Source organism: Crocuta crocuta, unplaced genomic scaffold (genome assembly GCF_008692635.1).
Source record: "Crocuta crocuta isolate KB4526 unplaced genomic scaffold, BGI_CrCroc_1.0 scaffold564, whole genome shotgun sequence".
In the NCBI taxonomy this organism is placed as follows: Eukaryota; Metazoa; Chordata; class Mammalia; order Carnivora; family Hyaenidae; genus Crocuta; species Crocuta crocuta.
The window spans coordinates 1,547,499-1,559,315 of NW_027533010.1; the positions used below are offsets into that span (position 1 = coordinate 1,547,499).

Below are 11,817 nucleotides of genomic sequence, written 5' to 3' on the forward strand. Positions count from 1 at the left end.
GAAGTCTCTAATAGGTCTTTTTTCCTGGGCCGGGTTTTCCTCAGAGAAGAACCCTCTTTAAAACCCCTGCTTGGCTGCCACTTTTCTGGGAGTAAAATTGGAGGAGGCCAAGGTCACTGTTCAGTGTGCAGACTTTCACTTACTCCTAACCCTAACACTCTGCCTTCAGCTATGCCTGGTATTCCTGAATCCAGAGATCCTGATACAACCCCAACACCCACCAGCGTTCTGTAGGGCAGGGGCGAAGGGGTAACACGCTCTAAGTGCAGAGGATGACTTCAAGGATCTGCCTTTTTTTTTTTTAAACGCTGGCATGCTTTTTCGTTTTTCTTTTTTTAATGTTTATTTATTTTGAGAGAAAGAGCAGAGGAGGGGCAGACAGGGAGAGAGAATCCCAAGCAGGCTCCACATTTTCAACACAGAACTCAACCTGCGGCTCAAACTCACCAACTCTGAGATCATGACCGGAGCCAAAATCAAGTCAGACTCTTCACGGACTGAGCTACCCAGGCTCCTCCTGCCTACTTCGTAACAGACTTTCAGCCGCTTCACCTGATTTTAGCTCCACCTCAGCTGCCTTTGGAGACACCTAATGTCTCTTACGCATGAACCTCTCTGAGCTTGAATCAGCTAGCTTCGGGCTGCCTACCACCGCCACCTGTGGGCACTTACCTTCCATTCTTCTGATTTAGTTGCTAATTGCCCATTTGCTTTTTAGCTTCTAAAAATTTTTTTCTAAATATTTAAGTCATCTCTACGCCCAACGTGGGGCTCAAACTCACAAACCCAAGATCAAGACTCACGTTCTCCTGATGGAGCCAGTCAAGGTGCCCCAACTTCTAAAATTTTGTCATCTTCCTGTTTTTGGTTTTTGGACAGTTGTTTTGGTCTTGAAACTTCTGTGGTATCTCTGTAAACAGGGATGTGGTTAGTTGACCGCCTTCAGCCATTAGCAACTGCAAGCTATGCCTCAGCTTCTGAGCAAGTCTGGAATACAAGGGCCTGGCCATGACTGCCATGATGGGACTCCTCCAGTAGGCAGCCTTTGGTCCACTGCAGATCAAAAAGCCATGTTTCTCCACTCAACCCACAAGCATAGCACAACAGACTTCCTCAAATACTCTGCTGAAATCCAGACACATTCAAACTGTAGTAGTCCTCTGGGTTACCAAGTCCCCTTCCAAGGAAAAGGAGTCGGTCTCCTAAGGAATATCAGTTCTATGTGCACACGAGTCAGCTAGAATCATGTCAGGAACATACTCCAAGTGGTTCCCAAGACCCACCCTTTTCCCACTTCAAATATTGTTTATAATTTTCTTTAGAAGGCCTCAAAAATTATAATTTTCAATGTCATAACATAACAGCAACTGGATTTGGGGCTATGGACCTGGAGATGAAACATTTATAGTTCTCCCTTATCATCACCTCAGAATTTAACCCCTTCTTTTCCATGCTTTTCTACCTCATCTTGTTTGAGTATTGTGCTTTTATAGTGTTAACTATCCTAAGCACAGAGATTGAACAATTCTATGGTCTTACTGTTGACTTTACCCCACCAGAATGTAGACACATTCCTACCGTTCTTGACGTTTTTAAAAGCCTCTTTATTGTGGACTAGACTTCATGACACTGCTTATACAACTCTGGGACATTGTCTCTGGTTGCTATATGCCCTTACTTCTTGTGAAAATAGCTAGAAGGCATGAATGCTCAGTGAAAACAAAGACAGAATGATCACTTATCAGGACTATTTTTGGTGCAAATAACAGAACTCCAGCCAGTATAAAGTGGAATTGTAGAACTGGATGTATCTAACAGAAAGAGCCCCAGGGTAAGAACACAACTTGAGAAAGCATGGGAATGGGAAACTGGAAAATCTCTAGGAACCTGGTGTTCTCTCCATCTCTCATCTCCTCTTCTCTTAATGCATAGACTCTATTTTTCTTTCTCAACAGAAGGGGTTAACAGCTAGTTGGCTCACAGGGACAGCAGATAATGTCCTCATAGCTTTCATGTTCCAAGCCTACGGCAAGACTCCATCTCAATTCTAAAATTCCCGGGGAAGGTGTGAGGAAACTCTTGATTGGCCCAGCTTGATGGAGGAGCAGACTCCCAGCTGAATCAACAGTGACCAGTATAAAGTGGCTGTCAGAACCCCATGGCTGGAGTGCGGATGGTAGATAAGAAAGTGAGTATCATCTTTTAAAAAGACCCCCAAAGGTGTTTACTACTGGGGCTTTAAATAGGCTGAAGTCCTGGAGGATAGAAAAAATAACTACCATTCTCCTTTTTCTTTCTAAACTAAATTTATGCTCAATTTTTATGTTGTTACTCTGAACTGGAATTGTGTTCTCATGAAGAAACATCTCTGAGCAAGCAGCTTGCTAGTGGTCTTCGACATGCTACTCAATTCCTCATACATAAGGCAGGAGATGAGACCAGCAAGACCAACACCAACCACCCGCCGTGCAGGCGATTTCTCTGCGAGGACCAGAGATAATGCATCTAGGGTGCCCAGCACTGCATGTGGCACAGTAGCAAACACGCAGCACATGGTAACTGTGATTTTAAATGCTAAAAAAATTCATGCAATATTAACTTTTTTTCTTAGAAGACTGCTAGAGAGATGTATTATTTCCTCCAAGGCTGTTTAGCAGATCAACTGGAGTCACAGCCCAGTGCGTTTAATTTGAGAGAAAAACTCAGAACACAGAATACTCAATTCCACAAGATTCCAAGATGCAAATATAACTTAAACTCCATCAGTTAACTTTATCATTACCTGCAAATGGCATGAAATAAAATATATAAGCATGTGAAACAATTATAAAAATAAAATTTATTTAAATTATATACACATTTAAATACACACAGAATGCATGATACATTGCTTATTATATACAAATTTTGCTTTTCAACTACTTTATAGTGGTAGGAATTCCTAAAAAGCCCTCATACTATTTCTTTGATGCTAAGTCTCATACATGTTTCCCTCTCATAATGAGAACAGGTCTTATAATCCAAACACTTACTTATTACAACATTTTTCCCCTAAAAAGAAACTCTCAAAAGCTGTTAGTAAACCAATAGTATATCTTAAAAGTACTATTTTCTTAGATTCGAGAACATAACATACCTAAGCAAAAAAATTTCAATCTATTTTTTTAACTTTATCACAGCAATACTTCACTCCATACATACAATTCTCTAATCTTCCTACATTCCTAGTGATCTTGAAATGCAAACTAGATCACTTTTCTACTTTATTTGGTCAGAAAGCCACCAACATTTGTATGCATTTTTAATTTGCCTTGGAACAGGGTGTTTTGAGTTATGCCCAGCAAGCTATACAACTAAGATACATGCAGGTGAAAAGTAAAAGATTAACTCAATTATGTCTTCCTACTACATAACTGTTTCAAATAATTTTCTTAGGAGCTAAGTCAACTACATACTTGTGTTGATATGAGAAAGAGTCCCAATTCATCTTTCATTTAATAACCTTTTCTACGTACCTGAAAACCCTCCCATGCAATAGTAACAGCACTAAGCAATGGATGGGTCAATGATAATATAGGTAGCAATGTAGCACACATTTTTTTCAAATGGATATACTGCTCAAGTTCTGTATTTAGAGAACTGTACTGAGCAGTCACATCTGTCTTACTATATTCCAAGCACTGTCACAGTGCCTGGTACAGAAGGTGCTTAATATATAGTAGTGAATGCGCAAATGAATAAATGGTATGAGTAAAAAATGAGCACATTTAAATCCAAGCTGGCTTAAAGGCTAACATTCTCCATTTCACCCTTGGGGACAATTTTACTAAAAAAAAAAAAAAAATCAAAAAGAAAATGATAGAACAATGTACAACCTCTTGGAATGATACTTTTGCATATCTATCGAAAGATTATTATCACATGTTAAAAATTAAATACAGAGATAATTCTGAAACTGTCATTTCCATTTTGGGGTTAATACTTAGTTAATACTAAGCCCTTAGACAGAAAATACTGGCCCCCACACAGCACCAATGCTTCCTTCCCAGCTAACATACTTCATATACAACAATAGGTATACAAAAGCTTTTGAGCCATTCCAATATTCCCACTGCTTTGATAAATGAGAGACAAGTTGTAAGCAATATCTCTTCGTAAGTCTAACTGGTCAACTTCTATACCCTAGGAGGAAAAATACATGAATGAGTTATACTGCAAACTGACAGGACAACTTTATGGCAAATAACTTAGTAAGTGTAAGTATTCAAAAAACTTAAAATTCATGACACTTAAAAAAAAAAGTATAAAACTAGGCATATACACCTTGGATCTAAATTTTTATTAGGTAATGTTGATTCAGTGAATCACTATAACAATTATAGAATTAAATTATTTTAAATGTCTAACCAATAAGTTAAAATGTCTCATCCACAAGCCACAGAATAAAATTCCAAATAAATAAGAATTTAAGGATAAAAAAATAAAACCATAAAAGAGAAAAATATATAGTTGAATAATAATATAAAATATATAGTTGAATAATAAAATCATCTTGGGTAGGAAAAACCTTTTTTTTTTTTTAATCTTTAATGTTTATTTATTTCTGAGAGACAGAGTGCGAGCAGAGGAGGGACAGAGAGAGAGGGAAACACAGAATCTGAAGCAGGCTCCAAGCTCTGAGCTGTCAGCACATAGGCCCATGTGGGGTTTGAACCCACGCACCACGAGATCGTGACCTCAGCTGACGTCGGACGCCTAAACCAACCGGGCCAACCAGGCACCCCAGAAAGGCCCTTCTAAGTATAATGGCAAAAGTAGAAACTCTAAAGGAAAAGATGTGATTTCATTAAAAATGTAAATCTTATGCATCTAACAAAGAAATTATAACACAAATGACAGGATGGGAAATACCTGTACTATGTAACAGAAAGCCATATAAAGAATAGGTCTAGGAAGGCATACACCAAGTTAATAATAATCACCCGAGGAGTGTTATTACCTTTTTTACTACTTAAATAGCAAAGCAATGAACTCAGTGGAGTAAGTCAGATCTATTCTAATCTTCCCCAGTACAAAGTTTTGGAGTCAGCTGTAAAAATATCTGCAATAATGAAAAATGATACCTAAAGCTTAAGGAGCAATACCTAAAGGCATTTATGAAATAAAGAATACAAAAGTGTATATACTCCATCAGCATAACTATAAAAGTATGTATTCATTTGTTTAATGACTAATGATGAACAAGGGTAATAGAAAACAGTTGTGTCATGATCTCACAGTTCAGGAGCTTGGGCCCCACGCTGGGCTCAGAGCCTGGAGCCTACTTCAAATTCTGTGTCTCCCTCTCTCTCTGCCTCTACCCCACTCTCACTCTGTGTCTCAAAAACAAATAAAAACATTAAAAAATATATTAACAATGAAAACAAAACTTTTCTTCAGAAATTGAAATAAAAATTAGACTTTAAACACAGATTATCATAGTATTGGCAACACTTTGCCCTATACTACATTATCTTAAAACTACATTTATATTGGCCTTTCATCTTTATAAAGAAATATGTTAGTTACACTTGAACTTGGGAACGAACAATGGCTATTATTACCTAATATTCAGGCTTTGTGTGTCCCAGCTCACACCTATAATCACAGAGATGACCTTAGGGTAACTGAAATGGTCGCCATCAGTCATATATGTCTACATGGTTGCCAATCAGGTCACAAGGTAAGAATGCCAAAGACCTACTTGTCGCTGAACACAACTACATAAACACATTCAATATGGACGAAATGCATTCTTTTTTATTTTTCTTTTTAACGTGTGAGAGATAGCAAGCACATGCAGAAGCGGGGGAGGGGCAGGGAGAGAGGGAGAGGAAGAATCTCAAGCAGGCTCTGCACTGTCAGTGCAAAACCTGACACAGGGCTTGATCTCATGACCAGGAGATCATGACCTGAGCCAAAGTCAAGAGTCAGACAGGACACTTAGCCGACTGAGCCACCCAGGCGTCCCTAGAAAAAATACATTCTAATATGTAATTTATTTCACTGTGTGGACCACAACATGATCTAATTGCACTTATCTATAGATGAAATGAAATGAAATGACTCCTCAGTTTTTAAAGTAAATCATACAATACCTCTACCACAAGTGGAGGGAGATCCAAGGCCTTCTGATAATAGTGGATTGCAAGATGATTCAACCCCAGCTGGTGAAGGCCACGGCCCAAATTGTAGAATGATTCCTGGCAAGGCCCACGTATACTGAGATATCGGTTAAGAAAGGAAAAGCCCTATCAAAAAGAAAAAGAAAATTCAGTGTTATACTCATTTGACTGCTATGTATTTGAACCACTATATGTGCCAGGTATATTCTGTACAGAATACAAATATTTTATTTTTTTAAATATATTTTTAAGTCTTTTTTTTTTAACCTTTATTCATTTTAGAGACAGAGACACAGCACGAGTGGGGAAGGGGCAGAGAGAGTGGGAGACACAGAATCTGAAGCAGGCTCCAGGCTCTGAGCTGACAGCACAGAGCCCGATGTGGGGCTCGAACTCACAGACTGTGAGATCATGAGCTGAGCTGAGGTCAGACGCTCAACCAACTAAGCCAACCAGGCACTCCCAGAATACAAATATTTTAAAAAGGGCACCTGGATGGCTCAGTCAGTTAAGTGTCCAACTCTTGATTTTAGGTCAGGTCATGATCCCATGGTCATGAGATTGAGTCCTATGTAGGGCTCTGTGCTGGGCGTGGAACCTGCTTGAGATTCTCTCTCTCCCTCTCCCACTGCCCCTCCCCGCTTGTGCTCTCTCAAAAAGAGACACAATTTCATCTTGAAAGAACATATGTCTGTAGCATAGTGTCATATCACAAGGTAGTCAAGAGCTTTTTTTTTTTTATTTTTTAGTTTATTNTCAAGAGCTCTTCTGAAGATTTAATAAAGGAACGATTTGTTGTTTTTTAAGCTAAGGACAAAAATATTCATAGAAAACAAAGCTGAATGTTAAAATTGTCAAAGTCCCACAATTTAAAAGAACATAGGACTTTTTTTAAGGTTCCAAGTTGGCTTTTGTGACATTAGAAGCCAATAAACTTTTTTTGGGGGGAGGAGGTGAAAGAGCATGCACACACAAGCAGGGAAGGGGCAGAAAGAGAGAAGAAAAGAGAGAGAATCCCAAGCAGCCTCTGAACCATCACTGCAAGATCATGACCTGAGCCAAAGTCAGCTGCCCAACCGAGCCACCCATGTGCGCTGAAGCCAATAAACTTCTTGATTCAAAATGTCTAAAAGCTTGAGCAAAATATAAAATCTAAGCGCTTAAAATAATTTTTAGAAAGGTTTCTTCTCAGGGACAAACTCATTTAGGTATACCTAACCTTTCTGGTTCAATGATACATTTTTTGTACGTTACCTCTCAGGACCAAAAACTGGATTTTCCCGCCCCCGAAAGCTTCTGACTCAAAGACTTTATGGAAAAAAATATCAGGACACAGATATAATAATGTAGGTTCCATGTGTGTCACAGTGTCCAAAAACCACTTGCTTCACCTCCTCCTGTATTCATTTTCCCCTTTAATGCAGCTTCAAGTTACCAGCCACAGAAAGTTATAAACTGCAAAAGTGCAAGTGTCCTATGTTAACTAATTAAATAAATACAATCTCCAACTATGAGTATAGAATATAAAAATGCAACTCTTCCCTGGGTGATCTGCTTTCTAATAAATGGTCACAAAAAAAATAATAAAAATTAATGAATTCTTTAGAATAAATGCATTTTAGGAATAAAAATAACTACGTTCACGAAACAACTCATACTTCCTGCACAATAAAGGAACCCATTTGTATCCACTGAAAATCATGGTTCTGTTAAGTAAAGCAGACAAACTATTAGTCTCAGAGAAATATCAAATCTTCCTATTTTAAAATGACAAATTTAAAGATAAAAATTTGAGAAAGAAGAGTAATCCCAGATGAATTACTGCAACCCAAATAATCTCACAGGTCTTCTGATATAGTAACAGGATTTGAATTACCTGTTGCATTTTAAGAAATTTTTAACAAATTTAGGAGACCACTGAAACATTATTCAAATAATTAGTGATTTAAAATCCAGGTAATAGAGATAGCCACTTTATCTCTTAGGTGCTAAGAGTTTTGACAAACAAAAAAATTTAATGGGACAGAAATAAGAGAGTCCTTTTTACATTAACTATGTTACTTTCAAACATTTTTGTCACATTATTCCCTAAAGGGTCCAAGTATACACTGTATATAAAATATTAAATACAGGCAGAAATAAGAAATCATAAAAGATTTTACTTTCATAATATAATAAAAAGGTAGGAAAGCTAGTAAAAGATATGAAATTAGTTTGTTTTTAACTACTCTAAAGGAAAACTACTTATGATCATGCAGCATTAAGAAACAGATTCACAAGAAATTAAAACAATTTAAGAATCATGGTATTTACAATAAAACTTGTTTTTAGAAACTTTAATGGAAAATCTTTAACATACACTAAAGTAGAGAGATCAGGAGAACAAAATCCCATATAACCATCATTTCTTGTTTTATCTCAGTCTCCAACCAATTAAACACTGCTCTTTAAATATAAAAGTGATTTGAAGTTAGCTTCTAAATTACTTTGCAGTACATATATTTTTTCCCTACCAACAAAAACCTACATATTTTAACTATTTTTTAAATTTATTTTTGTAGAGAGAGAGAGAGTGAGAGAGAGGGGCACAGAGAGAGAGAGAGAGTGAGACAGAGAGAGAGAGAGAGAGAGAGAGAGAGAGAATCTTAAACAGGCTCCATACTCAGCACGGAGCCCAATGTGGGGCTCGATCTCACAACCCTGGGATCATGACCTGAGCTGAAATAAGAGTCAGATGCTCAACTGACTGAGCCACCCAGGCAACCCTATTTTAACTATTTAGTAATGAGTCAATCCATACCAGAATATAAGCTTCATGAGGACAAGGAATTCTGCCTGTATACTCATTCCCTACTATATTCCCAGTTCCTAGCACAGTGGGTGCTCATTAAATAATATGTTTAATTTATAAACAATCCTATATTACTTAAAACAGCAAAAGTATCCATTAAGAGAGAAAAAAAAAAGTTAGAGCAAGAGGTGGACAAATATCCAAATAGGTTTTTTGGTTGTGGTTTTACTTTTTATTATGAAAGTTTTCAAATATACAAAAATAAAGAGAATATTATAACGAAACCCAATACCTAGTTTAACAATTATCATCATTTGAATTTAGGCCATTTTACTTTAAAAACCAAACCCGCCCAAAAAATTATTTTACTAAATCCTGCTACTCCATTCAAGTCAACATTGTTTTCCTCCCATCACTACTTAAAAACCATGTCTTTACAAGAGTCAAACATATAAACATAAAAACAACATAAAAGTATTAAAGATACAGTGGTAAATAAGACAGACAGAATCCCTGATCTCTTGGGGTTTATATATTTATTAGAGAAGACAAACTATATGAAAAAGTAAACAAGAAAATAAATGGGCTAGAACCAAGAAAACTTTAAAAGAGGAATCTGTTGGAGATGATGTAAGGAAACAGCAAATACAGTCACATATTCATACGTTACTTTATATATATTATGTATTTTTAAACAATACATATTAATATGTAATTAATAATTAAATAATATATATTATGTATTTTGAAAACTGATTTATAATAAATCAGTCTTCAGGACCTAGAAGGCCGGAGGTCTTAGGGGCTCCAGAGTATAAGGAAGCCTTCAGACTCTGCCGTCTTCTTTACGGCCTGGCTGTGCCCTTTCCATACAGCTACGTAGGTCTTGGCCAGGAGCACCGCCACTAGATGCTGAGTCCATGCTGAGTGCAGAACAGATGGACAGGTGTTGGAACTCCCAACACGTATACTAAGTAGGTATTACTTCTAAAGCAGGACAACAAAAGCATTAAGTATATTCATTTTTACAGAACATAAAACCAAGTAATGAGAAATCCCAACGAATTACCTGCACAGTAAGAGCATGTCTCCTTAGCACATACTTCTGAGAGGCCATGTGAATAAACGTCAGGCCTATACAGAGGCTATAGAGAGGCTCATGGGGATGGGTGCGAAAGGCCTGCACATACTGGCCTGAAAAAGGAACAGTGGTGTTAGATGGTGTGACAAGAGCATAGTTCTCTATTTCTTCACTTATTCAAAGATATTTTATTGCTGAATAGTACTGATTTTTAACATATGCAAGGTATACATTTTAAAATATCAATCAGATGCACATTAATTTGAATTTTAAAACAATGTACAAAATATAACAAAGGTAGGAGGATTTACCTATAAGTATGTCCTGACCACCAAGATTAAATATGAGCAACTAAAGCTTTAAAAATTTTTTTCAACATTTATTTTTGAGACAGAGATAGAGCATGAGTGGGGGAGGGGCAGAAAGAGGGAGACACACATCTAAAGCAGGCTCCAGGCTCTGAGCGGTCAGCACAGAGTCCAACATAAGGTTCCAACTCACAAACCATGAGATCATGACCTGAGCTAAAGTCAGACACTCAACCGACTGAGCCACCCAGGCGCCTCTACAACTAAAACTTTCTTTTAGGTACAGCTATACATTTCCATGCAGAGTAATACTTCCCAAATAAACAATTTATCAATTCTGATCATAAATCTACTTTAAGATCTTAAATCTATTTTAAAAAAATAAGGGAATGTGTCTTTGGTGAATTCTTTTGTTATAAATTCAAATGTGATATATCATGAAGGTGAGAAAAAGAAAGACAGCTCTGTTTTGTTTTTTGGGAGTACAGGCATTGTTTCCCAAATGTAACACTACTTTCTTTTTCCTGAGAAAAACATGTTTTCTTTGTTCCCATGTATTTACATATGTAACTGCTTCATGTCAAAAGCTTATCCACACAAGACAGGGGAATTTAAGCAAATTTTTAAGCAAATTTTTCTTATAAAGGGACAACCTATAATTTATCATACATAGATAAAAACTCCTATTCTTTCCAGCTTCTATGCCAGAAGAAATGGCACCAGAGAATCTCTAGCAGCACAGATGGTAGACTGCCATTTGGACTTTCTATTTTTACCTTCTGCAAAAGGTCCTAAATATAAGAAACAACATAAATTTCTATTTTATATTTTCTTGCCATTAAAGAAACAATTCCAAAACACACACAGTAGAGGTAAGTTTCAACATCTGATGTTCAAGGTTACTGGTTGAACAATTATAAAAATACCAGCCAGGGGCGCTTGGGTGGCTTAGTCGGTTAAGCGTCTGACTTACGCTTAGGTCATGATCTCGCGGTTCGTGGGTTCGAGCCCCGCATCGGGCTCTGTGCTGACTGCCAGCTCAGAGCCTGGAGCCTATTTCAGAGTCTGTATCTCCCTCTCTCTCTGACCCTCCCCTGCTCATGCTGTCTCTCTCTCTCTCTAGAAATAAATAAAAATAAAAAAAAAAATACCAGCCAAATATGAAAATACATGAAGGTGTAAATAGTCAACATCCCATTTTATTTAGAAGTGAACTGGGCAACACTAGCTTTTAGGCAGCAAGAGATACATGCCTCATGAAATTTAAGCATTTCACCACGTATTTTTCTAGTATACTTCTGATTTCTTATTAAAGAATATTTCAAGTGATTAATTTTTCCCAAGTTTAATTAGAATTAGCAAGCATGATATAAATAAATCTTGATATAAAGGCCTGTCTCCTAAAGGAACAAACTATCAGCAAATCTTAAATCCATTTTTGTACTATAGCAAATTGAAATCAGGTACCAAAAC

At 37.1% G+C, this 11,817-nt stretch overlaps 1 protein-coding gene across 2 annotated transcripts in view; it reads right to left on the reverse strand.

Annotated features, from left to right (window-relative positions):
- Positions 1-2,818: 2,818 nt before the first annotated feature.
- GTF3C3 (general transcription factor IIIC subunit 3) overlaps positions 2,819-11,817 on the reverse strand; it is a 36,513-nt gene continuing 27,514 nt past the window's right edge. Inside the window, exons 16-18 of one of the 2 annotated variants that reach the window (XM_077745783.1) lie at positions 10,025-10,149; positions 6,138-6,290; positions 2,819-4,182 (exon numbers count right to left, since the gene is read on the reverse strand). In XM_077745783.1, the coding sequence (XP_077601909.1) occupies positions 4,060-4,182; positions 6,138-6,290; positions 10,025-10,149 (401 nt within the window). In that variant the 3' untranslated portion in view covers positions 2,819-4,059. Of the gene's footprint in view, positions 4,183-6,137; positions 6,291-10,024; positions 10,150-11,817 lie in introns of those variants that run through there. The other variant, XR_013330670.1, reaches the window with a different exon arrangement.